Raw genomic sequence first — 26,922 nt, 5'->3', positions numbered from 1 at the left:
GGGGGGAGGTGATGCCCTATCTGACAATTAGCTAATTCTAGGGTCGGGGATGGGGGGAAGGGAAGGGGGGAGGGAGGGGGAAAGGGACAAAGGGGGTGTGTGGTTTATATAGGGGTTTGACTTCCATCTCCTATTTCACTGTGTTCTTGGTTTCATTTCTTCTAACCAGACAAGTTTCGTGGTTTTTCCCTTGTAACTCTTATTTGTGTCTTGTATTTTGTTCTACTCTTATCTCTCTATGATTCTAGTTCTCTCTCATAAATTCATTTAGTGGACTCCAATCTGTTCTCTTGAGAGGGCATCCATATGAGTCTTTTAATGCATAAGTTAACATATCCATTTCTCTTATCTCTAGAACTTTATCCATCCATTCTTCTTCAGTTGGTGTTTCTTTTGATTTCCATTTCCTGGCATATACTAATCTTGCTGCCGTCGTGAGATATGTGAGCAGTATGTCTTCATTTGTGCTTAACTCCCATTCCTCCTTAAATATTCCTAGCAGGGATGCCCAGATGTTTTAATGTTTTACCATCCTTGTGGGAGGCTTCTCTCATGTCTCTGCATGGGGAACTGGAGCTGACAGAGGGAGCTCATCCACACTCTCCCTGGATTCGTACCTCAGACCTGTTGGTCCTGACAGCACATGGGTTTACCCATTGCACCACCAGGGGCTCCATATTTTATATACTTTAGATCATTGCTACTGAAAGTGATGGTCCATTGAAAACTCCTGGTCAGCAGCAGGAAAATAAATCAAATTAAATAATTTGGCATTAAAAATGCTACAAATCCCTGGTACATTGGAGGAAAATGACAAGTTTCTTATTCCCTTACTATTCTCCCATTGTTTAATGTTAGTGTTAGTTGTCTTTGGCACTTACTTAAGTAGACAGAGTATAAAGAAGTCCCATCTATGTGATGAAAGATGAGATGCAATCCCAATCAACAGATAAAATGTCAGTGAAAGAAGAAGACAGCCATTAGGGTATTGCTGAGTTTACTTCTGCTAGTTCAGAACTTTTAATTGTCTCCTCTAACAGACAAAGAAAACCACCTTGCAGGCAAATTCAATTAGAAAGGCTTGGCCGTCACTTACAGTTATTCTTCTCCTGTTCTCTCCATACAACTGATTTTTGCCGTCAATTGTGTTAGGAGCCCCCGGTGGTACAATAGGTTAAATCCTTGTGCTGGCAGGACTGCTGACCGACAGATCATAGAATCATAGAATCAAAGAGTTGGAAGAGACCTCATGGGTCATCCAGTCCAACCCCCTGCCAAGAAGCAGGAATATTGCATTCAAATCACCCCTGACAAATGGCCATCCAGCCTCTGCTTAAAAGCTTCCAAAGAAGGAGCCTCCACCACACTCCAGAGCAGAGAGTCCCACTGCTGAACGGCTCTCACAGTCAGGAAGTTCTTCCTCATGTTCAGATGCTTTCTAGTTTCTGAACAAAGAGCCCTAAACTCATGCTCTCGAGCCAGGCATTGTCCCCCATTCTGTATCTTTGCATTTCATTTTTTCTGCCAAAGTGGAGTATCTTGCATTTGTCCCTGGATTCAAATCAGCAGTTTGAATCCAGGGAGAGTGGGTTAAGTTCCCTCTGCCAGCTCCAGCTCCCCATGTGGGGACATGAGAGAAGACTCCCACAAAGAGGGTAAAACATTCAGGCATCCCCTGGGCAACGTCCTTGCAGACGGCCAATTCTCTCACACCCGAAGTGACTTGAAGATTCTCAAATCGCTCCTGGCACCAAAAAAAATAATAATCATTTGGGTTGGAGATAGAGGTAGGGAAAATGAGTTAATCAGAATGCTCCCTTCTTGGCCGGTAGCAGATAGAATCATAGAATCAGAGTTGGAAGAGACCTCATGGGCCATCCAGTTCAACCCCCTGCCAAGGAGCAAGAATATTGCATTCAAAGCACCCCTAACAGATGGCCACCCAACCTCTGTTTAAAAGCTTCCAAAGAAGGAGCCTCCACCACACTCCAGAGCAGAGAGTCCCACTGCTGAACGGCTCTCACAGTCAGGAAGTTCTTCCTCATGTTCAGATGCTTTCTAGTTTCTGAACAAAGAGCCCTAAACTCATGCTGTTTTCATAGAATCCTAAGAGGCCATCAGGTTCAATTCCCTGCTCAATGCAAGATCTCCAGCTAAAGGGTTCTCAGCTGGAGATCCTGCACTGAGCAGGGAATTGAACCTGATGGCCTCTTCCAACTCTGATTCTATGAAAACAGCATAAGTTCAGTGCCCAGCCTCTTTTTGAAGATGTCCAGAGAGGGAGACCTCACCACTAGGCAATTGATTCCTTTGCCAAACTGATCTCACTGCCAATACCCTCCTTCTAGTTTTCAATTAAATCTCCTCTCCAGTACCTTTAAACATTAGACCAATAGCATACCATTTTATTCATGAGAAGGGGACAAAAATACAAAATGAAATCCATAAGAGTTACTTCCAGTGTTTTTTATTTCAATTGTTTTAAATGGCAGTACACAAAAGGAGCGCCAAACAGAGAACAATTTTTAGATAACCTTCATACATTCCGTTTTACTTTTATGGTTTAACTGTAAAGGAAACATGATACATTTAACAATTAGCAGCATGTAAGATTTATTATAGAATTCGCTGGTAGAAATTTACAGTTGTATGTTGGCTGAGAAAAGGTCTAATGTTGGAAACAGCTTCAAAACACATCCAGAGTCAATAGTTCCAACTTATGTTTCTGAAGTGCTCCCTGGGATATATTCTACTTTTAACTTTAATGTAGTAAGCAATCATTCAAGATGTCAAAAAAACTTATGAAGGAAGTAGTATATTGAAGGTAAAGGTAAAGGTTTTCCCCTGACATTAAGTCCAGGCGTGTCCGACTCTGGGGGTTGGTGCTCATCTCCATTTCTAAGCCAAAGAGACAGCATTGTCCATAGACGCCTCCAAGGTCATGTGGCCAGTATGACTGCAAGGAGCGCCATTACCATCCCGCCGGAGCAGTATCTATTGATCTACTTACGTTTGCATGTTTTCAAATTGCTAGGTTGGCAGAAGCTGGGGCTGACAGCAGGAGCTCACGTCACTCCCTGGATTTGAGCCTGTGACGCTTACTAGCAAGCTCAGAACTTTAATCCACTGAGCCACCGGGGGCTCCTAAGTAGATTAAAGCAAACAGTGAAATGCATACAATTTTGCATCGCATCCCTGGATATATCTAAGGTTTGGGAATGGCAGCAGCAACCAAAACCAACGGTCTCCAACACTGGTGCTTTCTCCTCTTTGTGGAGAGACCTTCTACATCCACAGGTCATATCAAAATCCATAATAATTTAGGCCCCCAAAACTGCTCTTGACCTATACATAAGGTCAATGTATACATGAGTATATATAATACATTGGAGCATTGCTAGAGGTTGCATAGCAATGAGTCCTTCATCTGGCACTAAGTATCAAGAGAGATTCAGGGGGAGGAAGAACAAGTGGTACAGTGCTATTAAAAGGTCCAGCTCTTATTAGTAAACTCACTCTAGGATTACTGCTACATATACAAGTGGGTCGTCTCTTTGTCTGCCACAATGATATTAAACTCTAAATATAAAAGTTGCACAATGTGCTAGAGAGAACCTTGGTTTAAGAGCACAAACACACATATACATACTCATCCTGTTTATACCGCCACCTGCAATAAATATATTGCATAAGAAACAATGCATCAACTGTGAGGAAGCAAAGAAATATTCCCAGAACACTCCACTTCCAGTAGAAGCAATAGGAGCTTTTGCAGCAACCAGCAGCAAATGAATACTTGGGCAAGATCCATTTTCCAAGAAGGCAACACTAGAAGTCAGCATCTAAAGTAAACACATTCTCATTTGTTTCGGCCATCACTGCAAAACGCTGATACTCTGAAACTCTCTTCTCAAAGAAATTGGTTTTTCCTTCCAAAGAAATGTTCTCCATGAAATCAAAAGGGTTTTCTGCTTGGAAGACCTGTGAAAGCCAAACTTGTTATTAAATCACAGCTACTGAGTAAAGCATTGCAATCCTCCTAGCTCTCTGATATTTTTTCCTACTGTTCAGTGCTTTGCTACTCTGCTGCAGAGTATGCATGTTCAGTGTGGAACATATCTCACCACGCTAAAACAGTGGATGTGGCTCTTAATGAGACATGCCGCATTATCACAGGATGTCTATGCCCTACACCACTGGAGAAATTATACTGTTTAGCCAGTATTGCACCACCGGACATCCGCCGAGAAGTAGCAACCAATAATGAAAGGACCAAGGCGATGACATCTTCGGCCCATCCTTTGTTCAGATATCAACCAGCACGCCAATGCCTTAAATCAAGAAATAGCTTTCTAAGATCTACAGGAACACCCCAGCAAGTGAGAGTCTAAAAGTGGCAGGCTAAAACCCAGCACTTCAATCCATAGAATCATAGAATCATAGAATCAAAGAGTTGGAAGAGACCTCATGGGCCATCCAGTCCAACCCCCTGTCAAGAAGCAGGAATATTGCATTCAAATCACCCCTGACAGATGGCCATCCAGCCTCTGCTTAAAAGCTTCCAAAGAAGGAGCCTCCACCACACTCCGGGGCAGAGAGTTCCACTGCTGAACGGCTCTCACAATCAGGAAGTTCTTCCTAATGTTCAGATGGAATCTCCTCTCTTGTAGTTTGAAGCCATTGTTCCGCGTCCTAGTCTCCAGGGAAGCAGAAAACAAGCTTGCTCCCTCCTCCCTGTGGCTTCCTCTCACATATTTATACATGGCTATCATATCTCCTCTCAGCCTTCTCTTCTTCAGGCTAAACATGCCCAGTTCCCTAAGCCGTTCCTCATAGGGCTTGTTCTCCAGACCCTTGATCATTTTAGTCGCCCTCCTCTGGACACATTCCAGCTTGTCAATATCTCTCTTGAATTGTGGTGCCCAGAACTGGACACAATATTCCAGATGTGGTCTAACCAAAGCAGAATAGAGGGGTTGATGATCCCAAATGAGAGACTCCCCCCTGGACACACAGAAGACTAGGTGACTTGGAAGGTGTTGAACAGACTGTGCTCTGGCACCACAAGATGCAGAGTCAACCTTAAGAAATGGGGCCGTAAAGTGGGTCCACGACATGCGAGTGTGGAGAAGAGCAAATCACAGACCACCTGCTACAATGCAGTCTCAGCGCTCCCACATGCACAATGGAGGACCTTCTTATAGCAACACCAGAGGCATTCCATGTGGCCAGCTACTGGTCAAAGGACATGTAGTATAATGCCAAATTTTAACTTTGTTTGTGTTTTTAAAATATATTACAACAGTATCGCCTCTGATACGATAAATAAATAAGCAGAAATGTCTTTCCAATTCAGAAATGATTTAAACTTTTCTGATTGGAGTTTCAATGAACTGAAACTAATATTGCACTCGGTGTTTGCCTGCTGCTATTGTGTTACTTTTTTAAACAGTAGATTAGGTTGATATTCATTTCTATAATATTCTCTGATTGCTTTTCATTTACTGAAGATAGGTAGGACTTTTTTAAAACAAGAAAGTGTCAAGCTTACAGGTGAGCAGTGATTTGTAAGACAACTAACCAAATCAAACACATATAACAACGAAAATGTGTCTTTTTGGAAAGATGTAGGCAGGCGCACACACTTTTTCACAAGGTTGTTTTGGTGGAAGGAGAGGGTTTTTCTTTTCTTTTCTTTTTTTTTTATTTTTTTTAATTTTTTTTTTGCAAATAGCAATTGAACTCCAGCACAGGCCTGAAGCAGACTGAAGGAAAACCCATTATATAGACTAATGCTAAATAATATACTTTCCTGAAAAGCCATACCTTGGAGAAGCCCAGTTCCAGAAGTAACCTGTCAGCCACAAACTCAATATATTGTTTCATTAGAGTGCAATTCATTCCAATCAAGCCAACTGGCAAGGCCTCTGTCAAAAACTCCTACAAAAGTAAGAGAAAAAAGTAAAACTTTGAGGGAGGGACAGATAGAGAGCAGTGTTTCTCAACCTTCCTAATGCTGTGACCCCTTAATAAAGTTCCTCATGTTGTGGTGACCCCCAACCATAACATTATTTTTGTCGCTACTTCGTAGCATTGCCCAGACACGAATCAAGGAACATGAAAGGCACTGCAGAGAATTCAGCCATAGCAGAGCACGTGATGAACCAACCTGGACACAGCATATTATTTGAGAACACAGAAATGCTGGACCACTCTCACAACCACCATGTCAGACTACACAGAGAAGCCACTGAAATCCATAAGCATGTGGACATTTTCAACAGAAAGGAAGAAACCATGAAAATGAACAAAATCTGGCTACCAGTATTTAAAAAACCTCTAAAATTACAACAGCAAAACAACAGAGAGGAAACAATCAGGGACAGCTAATCACCTCTCAACAAAAGATTCCCTCAGGCATTAACAAGCCACACCAAAAAAATGCCAGGCCATCAAATGCTAATCAAAGTGATCAGTTGAAACATTCACACCTAGCTCCAACAGACAAGAGTTCTTTGTCCCACCCTGGTCATTCCACAGATATATAAACCCAGTTTTCCTAGTTTCCAACAGACTTCACAACCTCTGAGGATTCTTGCCACAGATGCAGGCGAGAATGCCTCTAGCAAATGGCCATATAGCCGAAAAAACCTGACCTTGTCCCACTTGGAAGCAGTTTCTGACAGCATATTAACTATGTTGGATAGTGACCAAAGCTTATCGTGTGACCTTGGGACAGTCACTATCTCAATTTAGACTTATCCTATGAGAATGTTGTGAGGATAATGGAGGGAGAAACATGGAGACCATCTAAAACCTAGCTGTTTTTTACTCCTTGAGGCCACTGAAAAGTTGTGCCATCGTGTTCACTTGAGCAAATTCAGAGCTCTTTTACAGTTTTTCCTGGACAATACAGGAAGGGACAAGGCATGTGACTATGGCTTCCACTGTGTGTTTAAATTAAAAATGCCTGAAGATGGCTTTTGACCAGTCATGCATTTTACTAGTCATTCTGGCACAAGCAAGAAATCTTATCTGCTTACCTGTTCAATTTCAACAGCATTGACAATGATCTCTCTGACTCTTTCCTCTGAAGGCTTATTCACTAAGTGTTGAAACATTAGGCAGGCAAAGTCACAATGGAGCCCCTGAAAAACATGAGACTTTAGCTTAGTTTTCATAACAAGTCCAAATGTCCTTATGAACATTAACAGCTCTTCCTCCCATTTAAATTATATTGAAGTATTTAAAGCCTTGTCTTGAAACTGTAAGATATGTGCGCAAAATATGTTCAGCATAGCATCCTTAATGTTATTTATTTTTTATTTATTTATTTACAGTATTTATATTCTGCCCTTCTCACCCTGTAGGGGATTCAGGGCGGATTACAATGTACATATACATGGTAAACATTTAATGCCATAGACACACAACATATATAGACATTTAACTTTCCAGCTTTCATAAGGGTATTTTGGACACCAGGGGAGCTGTCGCTTCATTGTCCATTTGTGACACTGATGGAGTACTTCCTCATTCTTTTGCTTGCTGGAGATTTTATGGCATCGTAAATTAGTTAAATTAGCCTCCCCACATAATCGGTACCTAAATTTCCTACTTGACAGATGCAACTGTCTTTCAGGCTGCAAAGGTTGACAGCAAGCTACACAATGGTCGGAAGCTCACTCCAACCTGGGCTGGCTTCGAACCTGGGCTGGGTCGGTAAGGGGTGAGGCAGTACCTCAGGTACTCCGGCCCCAGGCCATATAAGGCCTTAAAGGTAAGAATCAGCACTTTGAAGGTAATCCGGTGCTCAATCAGAAACCAGTGCAGTTGCTACAAGATTGAAGTGATATGACACTCACTGAGACCCCTGCGAGAAGCCGGACCGCAGCATTGCACTAGTTTAAGTTTCTGGATCACCGATAAAGGCAGGCCTATGTAGAGGGCATTACAGTAGTCCAACCTTGAGATGACTGTAGTCTGGATCACCATGGCCAGGTCGTCTCTGGACAGATAGGGAGCCAGACGCCTAGCCTGACACAGATGGAAAAATGCGACTCTGCTTGCAGAGGAGGCCTGGGCCTCCATTGTCAGCAGAGGGTCTAAAAGGACTCCCAGACTCCTTACCTTTATATCCTTCATTAAGACCTGGATTAAAAACATCAGAGTTAAGATACCACTCTTTCTGCAAGCCTTTCCCTTCTGAGTGTAGAGGAGACCAGGTTTAATGCTTCATTAAAGCTCTTTCCTCTTTAGAGGAGACAGGAGCATGCATGGTGCTCCCTCCCTGCAGCACACAGCTTTCCAAGGCATTTTAAGGAGGCTTCTCCACTTCCCAGGGAAGGAAGAGCAATCAACCTGAAGCTATCCTACCCTTGGCTTCCTTTTGAAAGCCCTCTCTTTTCTCTTGATTTACAGGCCATGGGGTGGTATCTTTTTTCCCCTCGCACTTCTTCTTCTGGAGGCTGCCTCCCTCCCACACTCCACTTGTAACCGAAGGCAAATAGTTTTCAATAGCCACTGTTATGTTGTAGCTGGAAAAAACATGGAGGCTGAGCCATTACCATTATGGCCATCTGAACTAGCTGAACCAGCCAGACTAGCTAAGGGGAACCGGCCAAATCGAATCTATGCACAAGTTTAATAGACACCCAAAGGTTAGTCATAAATATACTACACTTCATGAGCATTTGGACTGCTGAGTTTTAAATCAGGGATTAGTTTTACTTCCCAATTTCATTCCTCATATTTTAAGATAATTAAAATCATTGGCATGAAAAACATGCTCCTAAAGATCTTAGTAAGTGACAACCTATTGGTTCTTAAATGTGAATTGTGTTCCTGCGTATGTGAACTGGGGTAGAACTCCCAGGATCTGCTGACATTTTCTGTTTGGACACGATAGAATGAGCCTTATTTTAAACATTACCCCTCCCTGGGCATTACTTCATCTCGGCTAATAAGTTCATTGGAAAAAGTGAGACCCGGCATCAGTCCTCTTTTCTTGAGCCAAAAAATAGCTGCAAAAGCACCAGAGAAGAAGATTCCTTCAACCGAGGCAAAAGCAACCACTCTCTCCCCTGTTTCAAAGATTTGAAGAAGACAAAAAACAGCATGTTAGTCATGCAATTCACAATCTGTTTTCAATCTATTATTAAATCACAGATGTAAGAATGTGTGTGTTGGAAACAGAACCTCCTTCAAGCAATGACTACTTATTTGTTATGTATATAATTCAGATTGTTTACTATATTGTGTATGTGTGTATTGGTATGCAATCTTACCTTAATTCTTTGTTGTGGGATGGGCTACAGACCATATGAACAGATCTGGGCTTGTTTAGGACTCAGACTCCATTTTAAAACAATGTACAGTTGAGACTTCAGTAGGAACAGTATGTTCAGAGACTTCAGGAAGAACAGATGTTTGCTTCCAGACTCTTAGACTGTACCAACTCCATTGGACTTTCAGACTAGACAGAGACTGTATTAGACTCTCAGAACAGAGAGATGCTTTTAGATTATGGACAGTTGATTCTAAGAATGATGCCCTGTGTTACTACACAGAGAAATTACTTGAAATCCTATTTGTAACTGGATTGATATGCAAAGTACCTGTATGCTGAATACATGAAGTTTGTGAGTACACCAACAATGTTACTTTTAAAGAAGTGTACTTATTTTTGTCTCCTGAGAATATGATTTAAAGGCAAATATATTTTAAGTGAGACTAGATGTTTTTGGGCAACTAAAAGAACACTTCTGAAACTCATGATATCCCTCTATTCTGCCTTGGTCAGACCACACCTGGAATACTGTGTCCAATTCTGGGCACTGCAAATGAGGGGAGATGTTGACAAGCTGGAATGTGTCCAGAGGAGGGTAACTCAAATGATCATGGGTCTGGAGAACAAGCCTTATGAGGAGCAGCTTAAAGAGCTGGGCATGTTTAGCCTGTAGAAGAGAAGGTTGAGAGGAGACATGATGAGGGCCACGTATAAATATGTGAGGGGAAGTCATAGGGAGGAGCTTGTTTTCTGCTTCCCTGGGGACTGGGATGCAGAACAATGGTTTCAAACTACAGGAAAGGAGATTTCACCTGAACATTAGGAAGAACATTCTAACCATGAGAGCTGTTCAACAGTGGAACTCTCTGCCCCAGAGTGTGATGGAGGTTTCTTCTTTGGAGGCTTTTAAATAGAGGCTGGATGGCTATCTGTTGGGGGTGCTTTGAATGCAAATTTCCTGCTTCTGGGCAGGGGGTTGGACTGGATGGCCCATGAGGTCTTTTCCAACTCTATGATTCTGGTTCTATATGTGTGTGGGGGGGGGGGGGTTGTGTATATTGGCATATCTTTATTCCTAACAGTTCAAAGACATACCTAGGTACATCAGTTTAACAGCTGAGAAACCTAATTGCCTTACATGAATGCCATTTTCCCAAAAGGTTATGACCCTAACAGGCCATGCTTTTACTAAGAGGTTATGGCATCATTTTTCAAAAGGTTGTAACTTCTAACAAGGTCATGCCTTTCCAAAGATGATAAAATTTCCAAAAGGCTATGGAGATTCCATTTTCCAAAATTATGTGATGAGGAATGTGTGGACTTTCAGATACTGATTAACTACTATTCCCACATTCTTCGTCCCTGATCCTACTGGCTAAAGTGATCATACGCATCGACAGAGACCGATCAGATATTCAATTTCCTGAAGGGAAATCTGAGGAAACCTATTAATTGCTTGGTTCCCCTAGTGAATCACCCTACCTATACAAGTTCTGATCAGGAACTCTATTAGATGCTTAGATTATTGCAGGCGAAATATAGTGGTCCTCAGAATACAAAAAAGTTGGCCAATTCTAGCATAAATTTGGGAAGCATCCTGCATAGACCAGCAGTACCTCATTTGTGATATATTGCCCTAAAGATTCAACCTAAAGGTCTGTAAATAAATCCTTTGCATATTTTACCTATAGGAAACACATGAGACTTGAGATATTGTTGGGTTAAAGTAATAAGAAATTCAATGTGCAGATTTGAGAAATGTAAAATTAATATGATGTGTGGGAATGAATAGAAGCATGGAAGGCTGTATGAATGGAGTTAATAATTTTGGAGACATCAGTATAATATTAAGGCCTGCTTGCTGCTTTGTGATTAAAACCTGTTAATGAGATCTGAAGAGTAAACTCTGATAAGAATTGGGACAGTGAGAACATAAATGTTTGCAACCTTCCTTATGTTAAGAAGGAAGTCAACGTAAGATCAACACCAATCAAGAAGATCAACATCTGGCCAGGAAACTGGGATGGATCCAGGATGGAAGACGTCTATCATTAATTTACAACTTTGGGACTACATCAACAGAATATTCCTATAAAAGACTCAGTCTAATAATGCTCAAATTGTGACAGACAGAGACACTGTTCACCTGCCATGCTCTGCTCCATGGAAAGGAGAGAGATGGTGTATTCGGAGAGTGGCAGATTTACATGGAAGCAGTTTGGTCACTTTGGCCTTCTTTCTCAAGGGAAGAGGAAGAAGTGCTCTTTTGGAGTCTTAAGATTTTGTGCAGGGACTCAAGTTCTGCTGTATAGAAAACAGAGATCTAGTCCTTGGCATTGTTCTTAGGGAAAGAAGTTTTGGCATTTCAGCGTTTTGAAGTTTTGGCGTTATGGAAGTTTTGGAACTATACGTTGACAGACTGCAGGAAAGCAGGGTCTGGCCTAACATGTGCTTCTCCAAGTGGGGAGAAAAGGATATGGTAATATTTTGGATGCATGTGGATGAATGCGTGTACATGTGTGTGAATGTTGAGTGAAAATGTAATTCTCCTTTGTTTGTTTGTTAACCAATGTAATTGTAAATCCAATGTAGTTGCATAGAATCTGTATGTTTGTATGTCCAATGTCATTCTTTGTCTAAATGTTTTTCGGTAATCTGATAGACCTTCTCACACTGGAAATTGTAATAAAAAGAACCTATACTTCAAAGTTATTGAAAAGTCATTCATGACATAATAGCCAGACAAATGGTCTTGTCAGCGAGAGATGCTGGAAGTTCTCCAAACCATTCAGAAGGTGACAATTTCTTCCTTGTTATCTAGAACGAATCAATACTCTAATAGAGACTAGCCATTAGGATTCCGATCACAGGGACCAAAAATCAGGGCCTACACTGGCTGGATCTACACTGCCTTATATCCCAGGATTTGATCCCTCATTATCTGCTTTGAACTGGATTACATGAATCTACATGGCCAGATAACCTAGAATAAGAAGATAATCTGTGATCAGATCCTGGGATGTGAGGTAGTGTAGATCCAACTTTTGTTGGAAAGGCAAGCCCTGTTCAAAGCTGTCTGAAAATCAGGTGCTGAATCCAGGTCTGCATGGAGATACCCATCTCTCTTCTGCAACAGCAATACTTTGGAGAAAGAGGGTTTGCAAATAAGGAGAGGATCATTTCAATGATTGATTCATTTTGAACTTTGTTCTTCCATATCCTCTAATGAGAGCAAGAACACACTCCCCAAATAAAAGGAACTAATTGAGATCCATAGTGGCTCTCCCCATCATGACTCTCACGTTACTTACCAAACGTGGCTTTCCTATCTCTTATCCACCGTAGTGCCCAGTCTGCTTTCTTCTTGACACATGGCATTGTTTCAATTGCATTAAATAAGAAATCCCTAGAAAGTGAAATGAAAACATCTATATAAATAAAAATGTAATGTTTGTCTGTGGGAATTGACACCAAATTTGGACACAATACACCTATCAGGCCATCGAGTGACCATCACTCATAAAAACACTGAAAAACACAGTGGAAGAGACTTAAAAGGCCAAAAAAAAATACAATGGATACACAAAACCACATATACACAAATATATGCACACACATACACACATATACACACACACAAAACACATATACACAGACTGGGCCATAGCAACGCATGGCAGGGGATGGCTAGTGTATGTGTGTGTGTGTGTGTGTGTGTGTGTGTGTATATATATATATATATATATATACACACACACACACACACACACACACGTGTGTATGTATATAAATGTGTGTGTATGTATATAAATGTGTATGTATATCTGTGTGTATATATACACACACGCATATATATCTATGTAAATAAAAATGTAATGTTCGTTTGTGGGATTAACATAACTGAAAAACCACTGGACGAATTGACACCAAATTTGGACACAAGATACCTATGTATTATTTTTTATGAGTGAGTGACCATCATTCATAAAAACACTGAAAAGCACAATGGAAGGGGATTAAAAAGCCAAACAATAAAGAATACATTACAACACATGCGCAAAACCGCATATTTAGATGCAACCACACATATATACACATATACACAAATATATATAAACACACAAAACACATATACACAGACTGGGCCACAGCAATGCGTGGCAGGGGACGGCTAGTATTAAATATTTGAAGGAAACTATCTAGATAATGAAAGAGAACACTATTTATGTTCACCTCAAGTCCATAAGGCAGCATGGGATACTCACATACAGAAAACACATGCACATCCCTGAACATACCAAGAGCAACATAATAACTGCATAGGGTGCCAGAGGCCTACATCTTATTGCTAGTTTCCAATTAGAGTAGACCTAATGACTTGCTTAACTCTGTAAACATCTGTATAATCTTACTGATTCAACAGTCTACTTCAACAGAGCTAGCAATTAGATTTATGCTAGAGGATCTCCCAGCATTACCAAAGCATGTGAAAGTGCAAAACGCTTTGCAGTTTTTGGGATTTATGCAGAATTATTTTGTACGTCTTGTGACCATAGCCAAAAAAGAGACCGAGAAAGCCACATGCAATCTGTGGAACACATGATGTCCATTGCTCATGAAGGTTTTCAGTGAAACTGTGGAAATCGACCCCGTAATTCAACTTTGAACAAATCACAGTTCCCTGAGTTAGACGTCACAGAGAACAGTGAATTACTCAACAGCCAAAAATTTTAATCTTCTGCAATGGAGGGAGGAAAAAGAGTGCCTCGGTTTAAGGCTTATTCTTGTAGTGCCCAAAAACTCCTTCAATGTGAAAAAGCACAACAGGGACAATGCACAAATCTAGGCTGTCACAATACTTACGCAATTACCTTTCCTCAGGATCCTTGATGTAAGTGTCTATTAATAAACTGTACATCTCTGAATGAACATTTTCTATTAGGATCTGAAAGCCATAGAAACAACGAGCCTCTGGGACCTGCACTTCCTGACTAAAACGTTCCACCTGCCAAAGAAAGAAAGCCAGACAGTTCACACATATATATTCCTCAGATTCATAACCAAGCATATGACCATCATCACATTTGAAAACATTCTTAGGCCGCATCTACACTGCCATATAATCCAGTTTAAACTGCATGATAATGGTCAGTGTAGATTCATGTAATGCAGATCAAACCACATTGAACTGGATCATACGAGTCGAGACTGCCATATAATCCAGTTCAATGTGGTTAATCTGCATTTTGAAACTGAATTATATGGCAGTGTAGATGGGGCCTCAGTCACCAAAGAAATTTGATTACAGAAATTTGATTACAGCAGTAGGAAAGCAATGATGTTGAGAGTTGTTGACAAGTTTTTCCCATTAATTAAAGGTGCTCCACAATAATGGTTGGGATGCCCATGGACGCAATCATGTAGCTGCAATCGCTCTGTGCTAACCTCATGTAATAAAGTTTGCAGCCTAGTGCAAACTTAAAATCAAACCTAGAATATACATATGTAAAAGCATCCTTAAGAACTCTAAGTTTTATATTCCTTCTTAAAGATAGTTCGGCAAATTGACTGGGAATTTCTGTGAAATTTAATACAGTTTAAATGACTTTATTTTTAAAAAGCTATATATTAGAAAGACTGTTGTTGCATAATATAACGGTGAAATCAATGTTTATGTTTTTTATGTGGACAGAGTACATTGTTCAGAAAGATGAGGAAGATAACAGCAAGGTGAGAGGAACTTAGAAGCAGGGGAAAAAAACCTTTTCGGAAACATGTAGGAAAGGAACACAATAGACACAGAATACCATCAGAAAGCTAAGTGGAGGAGGGAGGGAGTAATTTAAAAGAAGGCACACCTCTTGGGTTGAGAGACTGAAAAGTGACACCCAAAACACTGCAAACTTTTTATTGTACATCCCACATGTTACACATACATCCTGTATATACTTGAATTTATGCCGACCCAAATATAAGCCAAGGCACCCAATTTTACCACAAAAAACTGGGAAAATGTATTGACTTGAGTATAAACTGAGGATGGGAAATGCAGCAGCTACTGGTAAATTTCAAAATAAAAATGGATGCCAATAAAATTACATCAATTGAAGCATCAGTAGGTTAAATATTTCTGAATATTTAAATGTAACTGTAATTTAAGGTAAGACTGTCCTACTCTGATTAAACCATTATTCTAACCTTCTTCAATGTAAATGTGCTTATGTATCCTTCCAATAATAATAAAGAGAGTAAAATAATAAATGTAATAAAAATAAAAATATAGTGAAACAATCTAAATATAATAATAATAAAGTAAAATAATAAATGTAATAAAAATAACAGTAGGGTAAAATAATAAATATTTTGCGGTGGCGCAGTGGGTTAAAGCACTGAGCTGCTGAGCTTGTTGATCGAAAGGTCACAGGTTCAATTCCGGGGAGTGGCATGAGCTTCCGCTGTTGGCCCTAGCTTCTGCCAACCTAGCAGTTCGAAAACTTGCAAATGTGAGTAGATCAATAGGTACCGCTCCGGCGGGAAGGTAACGGCGCTCCATGCAGTCATGCCGGCCACATGACCTTGGAGGTGTCTATGGACAAAGCTGGCTCTTCGGCTTAGAAATGGAGATGAGCACCACACCCCAGAGTCAGACATGACTGGACTTAATGTCAAGGGACTACCTTTACCTTTTTAATGAATAATAAATAATAATAATAAATATATACTTGAGTATAAGCCGAGGGGGGCTTTTTCAGCCTTAAAAAAGGGCTGAAAAACTCGGCTTATACTCGAGTATATACGGTACAAACATACATACATACATTTCCACATGCAGTACAATCGTCAAAAGAAACGGGATCATATGGCTGAAAAAGCAACATGCCATAAACTGAAAGACAGCCCATGAACTATCTTACCAAGTTTTCATTCACAATTCCATCGCTGGCTGCAAAAAAAGCCAGGATGTGTGAAATAAAGAATTTCTCTTCTGGTTTCAGCTTGTTCCAGTGAGTGAGGTCCTTAGATAGGTCAACCTTTGTGAATAAGAAAAATACATTGCCATTAATTGTTGCCATGGTTTGTAACTGTATACCAACCGTCTAAAGATTCCACCGGGGATCATATCAATAGTTAACTAATTTGCCATCACTTCACCCCACGGGAGGGTAATTTATATTACCAACTTAGTATATTCCTGGTTGTCATCTGTACCAATATGGTGAGAACATAATAGAGCACTTTAGGCGCCTGCCACCTGCTGCTAGTTGCACCAGCACTTTCGCCCCTTCCCCATCCCTCCGTGCCGCACTTTAAGTATTGTCGAATAGAGCACTTTAGACCTAGCACTTTATGATTGTGCCCGATAGCACGTAGTGCCTACTGTTGATTAAATACTACTATAGACAGGGCTGCATTTAAAAACTTGCACTTTAAGATCTAGCCCATTGGTGTGGCTGGAACATCACCACCATCTGCATTGCTGCTATCCATGTGGTTCCCCACCCCCATTTACGTACTGTCCCTGTTACTTCTGTGTAGCGGAGGGGGCAAGAAGGGAGGTGGGTTGGAGCCTGCGAACGAGGATGGGATAGGGAGGAGGGGGGAGGGGGAGAGAGGATGTTGGCAAGAACCAAAAAATCTAACAACGAGCAGAGTAGAAAGCAATCTCTTGACTATGGATGGCGGCATGGAGGGGGGGAGGTCTTCCACTAGCCGAGGGGCCCCCATAGAGGTCGTGGTGGGAAGGAGGAGATGCGGAAAAAGGAGACCTCAAATTCGGCCTAATTCGGAACGCTTATCCATATTAACAACCCCAAATCTGTCTCCTAAGGTAAATTGGTGTAACCAGGTGAGCGGACCCTCCGGCTTGAAGGTGGTGTTGTTGAACGCCAGATCTGTCAATGGAAAAACGACCTGGATCCAGGATCTAATCCTGGAGGAGCGGGCAGATCTGGCGTGCATCACGGAGACCTGGTTGGATGAAGCTGGGGGCGTAAATCTCTCCCAGCTTTGCCCTCCAGGTTTCTCCGTGCAGCACCAACCAAGAGCTGGAGGACGGGGAGGCGGGGTCGCAGTGGTCTATAGAGATTCCATCCATCTGACCAGGAGCCCCATCCCGCAGACCACAAATTTTGAATGCGTCCACCTGAGGGTGGGTGACCGGGACAGAATAGGGATTCTGCTAGTGTACCGTCCACCTCGCTGCACTACAGTCTCCCTACCTGAGCTAGCGGGGGTGGTCTCGAGCCTGGCAGTGGAGTCCCAACAGCTCCTTGTGCTGGGGGACTTCAACATCCATGCCGAGGCAACCCTCACAGGAGCGGCTCAGGACTTCATGTCCGCCATGGCAACCATGGGGCTGTCCCAACGAATAACTGGCCCCACCCACTGCGCTGGACACACATTGGACTTGGTCTTCTGCCAGGGATGGGAGCAGGGTGGCGGTGTGGAGGAGTTATCTATCTCTCCGTTGCCATGGACCGACCACTTCTTGATCAGATTTAGGCTCACTGCGCCCCCTAACCTCTGCAGAGGTGGAGGACCCATTAAGATGGTCCGCCCCAGGAGGCTTATGGATCCGAATGGATTCCTGACGGCTCTTGGGGATTTTCCCGCCACCTCGGTAGGTGACCATGTCGAGGCCTTGGTCGCTCTCTGGAATGGGGAGATGACCAGGGCAATTGACAGGATCGCTCCGGAACGTCCCCTCTCAAGTAACCGAGCTAAACCAGCCCCTTGGTTCACTGAGGAGCTGGCAGCGATGAAGCGAAGGAAGAGGGTACTAGAGAGCGTGTGGCGCTCGGACCCAAGCGAGCCAAATCGAACACGGTTTGTGTCCTTTCTAAGGGCATATGCCGCGGCAATAAAAGCCGCAAAGAAAACTTTCTTTGCGGCTACTATTGCGTCTGCAAAGAACCGTCCGGCGGAGCTGTTTCGGATTGTCAGAGGTCTTTTAACTCCCCCTACCTCAGGTGGGAGCCCTGACAATTCGGCCACGCGCTGTGAAGCATTTGCTCGGTTCTTTGCAGACAAAGTCGCTTTGATCCGCTCTGAGCTGGACGCCACATTAAGTGCAGTCTCTGTGGATGTGACACAAGCACCTGCTTGTCCTATTTTGTTGGATTCTTTTCAGTTTGTGAAACCCGAGGATGTGGACAAGATACTTGGAGGAATGAGGCCCACCACATCCATCCTAGACCCCTGCCCATCCTGGCTTCTGAAGGAGGCCAGAGGGGGATTGGCCGAGTGGGTAACGGTGGTGGTGAATGCCTCCCTTCGGGAAGGCAAGATTCCAGCGAGCCTAAAACAGGCTATTATAAAGCCGCTGTTGAAGAAGCCATCACTGGACCCCACCAAATTCGAAAACTTTCGGCCTGTATCCAATCTTCCCTACTTGGGCAAAGTCATGGAAAGCGTGGTGGCCTCACAACTCCAGGTATTCTTGAGAGACACGGATTATCTGGATCCGGCACAGTCTGGTTTCAGACCGGGACATGGTACCGAGACGGTCTTGGTCGCCTTAGTCGATGATCTGCGCCGGGAGCTAGACAGGGGGAGTGTGTCCCTGTTGGTGCTCCTGGACCTCTCAGCGGCCTTCGATACCGTCGACCACGGTATTCTTCTGGGGCGCCTTGCAGAGATGGGTCTCGGGGGCACTGCCTTGCAGTGGCTCCGGTCATTTCTGGAGGGCCGCACCCAGAAGGTGTTATTGGGGAACTCCTGTTCAACACCACAGCCTTTGACCTGTGGTGTTCCTCAGGGTTCCATCCTGTCCCCCATGCTGTTTAACATCTACATGAAGCCGCTGGGTGAGATCATCCGGAGTTTCGGGGTGCGGTGTCATCTGTACGCAGATGATGTCCAACTCTGTCACTCCTTCCCACCTGCTACTAAGGAGGCCGTCGAAGTCCTGAACCGGTGCCTGGCCGCTGTAATGGTCTGGATGAGGGCGAACAAACTGAAATTAAATCCAGACAAGACAGAGGTACTCCTGGTCAGTCGCAAGGCCGAACAGGGTATAGGGTTACAGCCTGTGCTGGACGGGGTCGCACTCCCCTTGAAGGCTCAGGTTCGCAGCTTGGGTGTGACCCTGGATTCGTCGCTGAGCCTGGATCCCCAGGTTTCAGCGGTGGCCAGGGGAGCATTTGCACAGCTCAGGCTCGTGCGCCAGCTGCGCCCGTATCTTGGGAAGTCTGACTTGGCCACGGTGGTACACGCTTTGGTCACATCCCGCCTTGACTACTGCAACGCTCTCTACGTGGGGCTGCCCTTGAAAACGGCCCGGAAGCTCCAGCTAGTCCAGCGCGCGGCAGCCATGTTGTTAACAGGAGCAGGGCGTAGGGAGCATACAACGCCCCTGCTGTCCCAGCTCCACTGGCTGCCGATTTGCTACCGGGCCCAATTTAAGGTGCTGGTATTATCCTACAAAGCCCTAAACGGTTCCGGCCCAAAATACCTTGCAGACCGCATCTTGGCCTACGAGCCCACGAGGACCTTGAGATCATCCGGGGAGGCCCTTCTCTCGATCCCGTCTGCCTCACAGGCACGCCTGGCGGGGACGAGAGAGCGGGCCTTCTCGGTGGTGGCCCCCCGGCTGTGGAATGCCCTCCCTACTGAAGTTAGACAGGCGCCCTCCCTTATGGCCTTTCGAAGGAGCCTGAAAACATGGCTCTTCGAGTTGGCCTTCAACTGAGTGCTATATCTTTGGCAATGATGACCGGAATGGACCACGACTATGAGATTGACTATGACCCATGATACGGCGAAGCGGATTTTTAGTATAAGTATATGTCAAGTAGTAGTAGTTTGTTATGTACTGTTCTGATTATTGTAAATTGTCTTTTCTATGTTGTTGTTCACCGCCACGAGTCGCCCCCAGGGCTGAGAGTGGCGGTAAATAAGTGCAAGTAATAAATAAATAAATAAATAATAACTGAGCAAACTCCCAAAGGAAGGAAATAGCAACATTCTAACTTGCAACATCTTCCCCCAACTCAGTGTCTTCAGATGTTTTGGAGTACAACCCCCATCATCCATGTTTGGCAATGATGGGAATTGTAGTCCATCACATCTGGAAATGCATAGCTGGGGAAGAAATCTCTCTTTTTCATCTTCTAAAGAAGTCTACAACGATAGAGGAAGTCCAAAAGTTTCAAATGGCTGAAAAAGACAAAGAGAATATATACAACTTATTCAAAGATTCAACTAATAAGGCTGAGGAGTTTTATGTAAAAACAAACAATTAAGTAGAGGAAAATGTATTCGTATGGAGATTGACAGACAAGTATTTTGTAAAATCGAATAAAGTAATATTCGAGCTGAAGTAAAAAAGTTAAATTTTCAAGCTCTGCCACAGAAAGCTCAATCAATACTCCTGGTATTTTGACCCTTCCTCAAAATGTCTTTTTCAGTGTCTTGATCTGATTTGCTGCTGTTCTTATCTTATTTGATGGCATTACAGTAAATTTGTTCTTTATGTACTTTGATTTGGGGGTTCTTATAGTCGCCTTCGGGCTATAAGATTTTATCTATTTATTTATTAAATATGGTAATTTAATAAATAAATAAATAAAATCATAGAGTTGGAAGAGACCTCATGGGCCATCCAGTCCAACCCCCTGCCAAGAAGCAGGAAAATCACATTCAAAGCACTCCCAACAGATGGCCACCCAGCCTCTATTTAAAAGACTCCAAAGAAGGAGCCTCCACAACACTCCAGGACAGAGAGTTCCACTACTGAACAGTTCTCACAGTTAGGAAGTTCTTGATCATTTTAGGAGGAATCTCCTTTCTTGTCATTTGAAGCCATTGTTCAGCATCCTAGTCTCCAAGGCAGCAGAAAACAAGCCTACTCCCTCCTTCCTATGATGTCCCCTTACACATATATACATGGCCATCTTGTTTCCTCTCAGCCTTCTCTTCTGCAGGCTAAACATGCCCAGCTCTTTTAGCTGCTCCTCATAGGGCTTGTTCTCCAGACCCGTGATCATTTGAGTCACCCTCCTCTGGACATAGTCCAGCTTGTCAACATCTCCCTTCAATTGCAGTGCTCAGAACTGGACAGTGTCATTCCAGGTGTGGTCTGACCAAGGCAGAATAGAGGGGTAACATAACTTCCCTAGATCTAGACACTATACTATTTATTCAGGCCAAAATCCCTTGGCTTTTTTTGCCACCGCATGACATTGTTGGCTCATGTTTAACGTGTTGTCCATGAGGACTCCCAAGATCTTTTTTCACACTTACTGCTCTTGAACTATGCCTCCCCCTGACTGTATTTCTGCATTTCATTTTTTCTGCCTAAGTGGAGTATCTTACTGAGAAGCAGCTCATAAGCTATCAAATAAACATAAGGAAATAAAACAGTAGTAGGCAATTACACAAAATGGTTCGGTTTTCATTATGACCATCACAAGGCATCCAATCTAGTTCTCTGATAGTGAACTGGACTTACTGTAATGCGGGAAACAGACAACCCTCTCTAAATAAACAGACTGAAATCCTATACAGCAAGCATGGGCAAACTTTGGCCTTCCAGGTGTTTTGGACTTCAACTCCCATAATTCCTAACAGCCTATTCTGACCTCCCCTGATCCAAGATCTCTTTTCTTTCTGTTTTCCTCAGCTTGCTCTAGTAATGTTTCAGACACTAGAATCCTGAATGCCATGTTGAGCCATGCAAGGCAATTACCTATACCCCTTATTTGTTCCATGGGATAATCTGCTACAATTGTGGGACCTGTGCCTCCTTTAGAGAAATATGGTTTTTCAGGGCATCAAGCACACACACCACAGTGTATTACTCACCTCTTCTGCTGTCCAGAAAGAAGCTTGAGCTTGCTTGTACATTTTCCAGATATCAGGATAGTGGATTGGGAAGATGACAAACCGTCGAGGATTTCTTCTTAACAAGGGCTCCTCATTTGATTTCAAGCCATTTTCAAGACCATCAGAGAACAACCTCTAAAACAAGAATATGGAGTCATAAAGTACAGTTGAGACACTAAACTGGGAGAAGTGGGCTTAGTTTATTTCACCTGCAGGTGAAACATTTTCATCCCAGAATTTGTTTCTTCTACTACTAGATCAGTGGTTCTCATCCTGTGGGTCCCCAAATGTTTTGGCCTTCAACTCCCAGAAATCCTAACAGCTGGCAAACTGGCTGGGATTTCTGGGAGTTGTAGGCCAAAACAGCTGGGGACCCACAGGTTGAGAACCACTGTACTAGATGAAACAGGGGTGGGCAACTGTGGCTTTCCAGATGTTGTCAGGTTATGAGGCTGCATTAGTCTTAGCTAGTGCTGAAATATTGTGGGACTTTGGTGCCAAAACATGCAAAGGCCCACTCTTGCTAGCCACTATGATAAAGGGACGTAATCTGGTATCTTCTCCAAGCTGAGCATCCCAAATTATCTTCAACATTGTCAAAATAAAGAGTGCCTAGGTGTAGCATGTGTGCAATATGTGTGGGAAGGGGTTGGGGAGTCTCAGAGATATGGAAAAAATATTTTTGAGAAAAAAATGATTAAGATGTGTATCCTTCATATATGAGTATCTGGTAATAGGCTTGTGCATTTGTGGTAAACCTTGACCCATTTCGTGTCTCAGCTTTTGGTGGAGGCCCTGATCTGTTTTTTGGGAGCATCCCAAAATTGGGAGGGCACATACATGTTTTATTTATTTATTTATTTAGCAGTTTTGTATACCGGTCTTCTCACCTCCGTTCGAGGGACTCAGGCCGGTTTCCAACATCAAGATAACAGACAGTCATTAAAACATCATATTCTAAATCACACTAAAACATTAAAATAGCAAAATACAATCATATAATTACAGTGGTCAGTCGTCATCAAAAATCATTATTCGTCGTCATCCATCCATATCACAGGATCATGGCTCATTCGTCGAATGCCAATGCCCAAAGCCAAGTTTTCACCTGTTTCCTGAACGTTAAGACAGAAGGGGCAGTTCTGATCTCCAGTGGAAGGGAGTTCCAGAGTCGAGGAGCCACCACCGAGAAGGCCCTGTCTCTCATCCTCACCATGTTCAGATGGAATCTCCTTTCTTGTAGTTTGAATACAGTTTGTATACAGTTTGACGCCACCTGAAGCATCAGCATTCAATGCTTTGGAAACCTGGGAGCTGTAGTTTGCTGAGGAATGGGCTCTTTTTGGCAGAGAAGGCCAAAGGCGTTGTCAAACTGCAGCTCCCAGAATTCTACAGTGATAGGAGTTACAAGTGGTGTGAAACTGTGTTTTCGCTCTGGGTTACTTAAAGATCTGCTTTCTATCTACCCATTATGGGGGGGGGGGGGCTTCTCAGGCTCCCCTTCCTGTCATTTTAGGCATTTAAGCTGTTTTAAATCCAGTCGTGTCCGACTCTGGGGGCTGGTGCTCATTTCCATATGTGCATATATACAAGTATATACACACATATATACAAGTATATACACACAAAACACATATACACAGACTGGGCTACTGCAACACATGGCAGGGGACAGCTAGTTATATTCTAAAATTATAATAGTAAATAAAGAACAACACTCAAAACACAGGGGAACTCCAGACAAGAAACAATCAGAGACAGCTAATCACTTCTCAACAAAGGATTCCCCCAGGCTGTAACGAGCCACCCCTAAAAACTGTCAGGCCATCAAGGTGGCCAATTGAAACATTCACACCTACCTCAGACAGACAAGAGTTCTTTCTCCCACACTGGACTTTCCACAGATATATAAACCCAATTTTCTTAGTTTCCAACAGGTCTCGGAACCTCTGAGGATGCCTGCTATAGATGCAGGCGAAACGTCAGGAGAGAGTGCTTCTAGAACATGGCCATATAGCCCCAAAACAACCCAGAGATATATAAATCCAATTTTTCTTGGTTTCCAACAGGCCTCACAACCTCTGAGGATGCCTGCCATAGATGCAGGCGAAACGTCAGGAGAGAGTGCTTCTAGAACATGGCCAAAAACAACCCCGAGATTCCCAACCTGTTTCCCACAATTCCTAACAGCTACTAAGCTGGCTGGGGTTTCTGGGAGTTGAAGTCCAACCTGATTATTTCCCCCACCTCCCAAAGAAAGCGATGAGCAAGCCATCCATCCATTCCCCCGGCTCACCGAGGCCTCGTTCCCTGGCTCGCCCATGGCGCAAGAGGCTCCAGCCCGCCGCTCTTCCTCCTCCTCCTGCGGCTTCTTGCTCTCAGAGGCGGAGCTGGGAAGGAAAAGGTCAACTAGGACCCTGGGAGTCCAGCGAGGAGGCCCGCTCCGACTGCGCCTGCGCGGGAGAAGTGCTGCGATTGGGTGGACACCTCTTTCCTTGCCTTGGCTCAAGGTGAGGCATCAATTGACAAGCTACATTGGGACCCGCTGATTCCAGGAAGTATATATACCAGGCTTGGGCAAACCGGCTGTTAGGAATTATGGGAGTTGAAGTCCAAAATACCTGTAGGGCCCAAGTTTGTCCAGGCAATCCATACAACTCCTCCTAAGTAAATAAATCCTTTTTATAAACCTACCTATTAGGAGTTGCAGTTTTGTAAGGTCTTTTGCCTTCACTGTGTTTCTGGACAGGAAAAGAGATTTAAAGATGGGCTTTAAAAACTGTAGCATAGACACCGAGAACTGGGAAGCCCTGGCCCTTGAGCGCTCTAACTGGAAGTCAGCTGTGACCAGCAGTGCTGCAGAATGGAGGGCAAAAAGGAGAAACGTTCCAAAAGGAAGGTGCGTCAAACCAACCCTGACCGGGACCGCCTTCCATCTGGAAACCGATGTCCTCTCTGCCGGAGAATCAATAGGGCTCCACAGCCATCTACGGACCCACCGCCAAGACACCACATCTGGAAGGCCATCATCCTCGAGCTATGAGGCTTAAAGCCAACCTTAAAAACTGTGGCATAGACACCGAGAAGTCCTGGCCCTTGAGCGCTCTAACTGGAAGTCAGCTGTGACCAGCAGTACTGCAGAATGGAGGGCAAAAGGGAGAAACGTTCCAAAAGGAAGGTGCGTCAAACCAACCCTGCCTGGGACTGCCTTCCATATGGAAACCGATGTCCTCTCTGCCGGAGAATCAATAGGGCTCCACAGCCATCTACGGACCCACCACCAAGACACCACATCTGGAAGGCCATCATCCTCAAGCTATGAGGCTTAAAGCCAACCTTAAAAACTGTGGCATAGACACCAAGAACTGGGAAGCCCTGACACTTGAGCGCTCTAACTGGAAGTCCGCTGTGACCAGCAGTGCTGCAGAATTCGAAAAGGCACAGATGGAGGGTGAAAGGGAGAAACGTTCCAAAAGGAAGGTGCATCAAACCAACCCTGACTGGGACTGCCTTCAATATGGAAACCGATGTCCTCTCTGCCGGAGAATCAATAGGGCTCCACAGCTATCTACGGACCCACCGCCAAGACACCACATCTGGAAGGCCATCATCCTCGAGCTATGAGGCTTAAAGCCAACCTTAAAAACTGTGGCATAGACACCAAGAACTGGGAAGCCCTGGCCCTTGAGCGCTCTAACTGGAAGTCAGCTGTGATCAGCAGTGCTGCAGAATTCGAAAAGGCACAAATGGAGGGTGAAAGGGAAAAATGTTCCAAAAGGAAGGTGCATCAAGCCAACCCTGACCGGGACCACCTTCCATCTGGAAACCGATGTCCTCACTGCGGGATCACATGCGGATTAATAGGGCTCCACAGCCATCTACGGACCCACCGCCAAGACACCACATCTGGAAGGCCATCATCCTCGAGCTATGAGGCTTAAAGCCAACCTTAAAAACTGTGGCATAGACACCAAGAACTGGGAAGCCCTGGCCCTTGAGCGCTCTAACTGGAAGTCAGCTGTGATCAGCAGTGCTGCAGAATTCGAAAAGGCACAAATGGAGGGTGAAAGGGAAAAATGTTCCAAAAGGAAGGTGCATCAAGCCAACCCTGACCGGGACCACCTTCCATCTGGAAACCGATGTCCTCACTGCGGGATCACATGCGGATTAATAGGGCTCCACAGCCATCTACGGACCCACCGCCAAGACACCACATCTGGAAGGCCATCATCCTCGAGCTGTGAGGGATCACCTAAGTAAGCAAGTACTATGCTGTGAAATTTGTTCAGTTTTGACACCATTTTTAACTGCCATGGCTCAAGGCTATGGACTCCTGAGAGTTGTAATCTCACAAGGTCTTTCACCTTCTCAGGTTGCATCTGTGCTGTGGAATTACTGCAGTTTGACACTAATGGTTTAATGCTATGTGATCCTAGGAGTTGAAGTTTTGCAAAGTACAACTCCCAAAGTACAGCTCCCAGAATTCCATAGCATTGAGCCAATGTATATCGCCTGGACAACTACAACACTTTCTAAGTGGGGCTGCCCTTGAAGATAGTTCAGAAGCTTCAACTAGTTCAGGGATCGGCAGCCTGGACTACTGCAACACTTTCTACATGGGGCTGCCCTTGAAGATAGTTCAGATGCTTTAACTAGTTCAGAGATGGGCAGCCCGGACTACTGCAACGCTCTCTGTGTGGGGTTACCCTTGAAGATACTTCAGACGCTTCAACTAGTTCAGGGATCGGCATCCTGGGCTACTGCAACGCTCTCTATGTGGGGCTACCCTCAAAGATAGTTCAGAAGCT

At 43.8% G+C, this 26,922-nt stretch overlaps 1 protein-coding gene across 1 annotated transcript; it reads right to left on the bottom strand.

Moving 5' to 3' along the window:
* Positions 1-2,451: 2,451 nt before the first annotated feature.
* Positions 2,452-24,563, bottom strand: RRM2B (ribonucleotide reductase regulatory TP53 inducible subunit M2B). The gene is made up of 9 exons (XM_060775683.2): positions 24,411-24,563; positions 22,094-22,249; positions 16,204-16,320; positions 14,161-14,294; positions 12,601-12,695; positions 8,950-9,083; positions 7,044-7,148; positions 5,827-5,940; positions 2,452-3,981 (listed from the first exon to the last, which is right to left on the bottom strand). Exons 1-9 carry the CDS (start codon positions 24,435-24,437, stop codon positions 3,829-3,831), a joined length of 1,035 nt encoding a protein of 344 aa, XP_060631666.2. The 5' UTR covers positions 24,438-24,563; the 3' UTR covers positions 2,452-3,828.
* Between the last annotated feature and the right edge of the window lie 2,359 nt (positions 24,564-26,922).

The sequence above is a fragment of the Anolis sagrei genome, chromosome 4 (genome assembly GCF_037176765.1).
Source record: "Anolis sagrei isolate rAnoSag1 chromosome 4, rAnoSag1.mat, whole genome shotgun sequence".
NCBI lineage: Eukaryota > Metazoa > Chordata > Lepidosauria > Squamata > Dactyloidae > Anolis > Anolis sagrei.
The sequence above is the reverse complement of the archived record's forward strand: the minus strand, read 5'-3'. Positions and strand labels throughout refer to the sequence as shown.

Coding starts and splice junctions, on each gene's coding strand:
- RRM2B (XM_060775683.2), bottom strand. CDS start 24,437: ATGGGCGAGCCAGGGAACGAGGCCTCG. Junction 14,295..16,203: donor GAATTGTGAATGAAAACTTG/GTAAGATAGTTC, acceptor TTTCTTTGGCAG/GTGGAACGTTTTAGTCAGGA. Junction 9,084..12,600: donor AGATAGGAAAGCCACGTTTG/GTAAGTAACGTG, acceptor TCTTTGAAACAG/GGGAGAGAGTGGTTGCTTTT.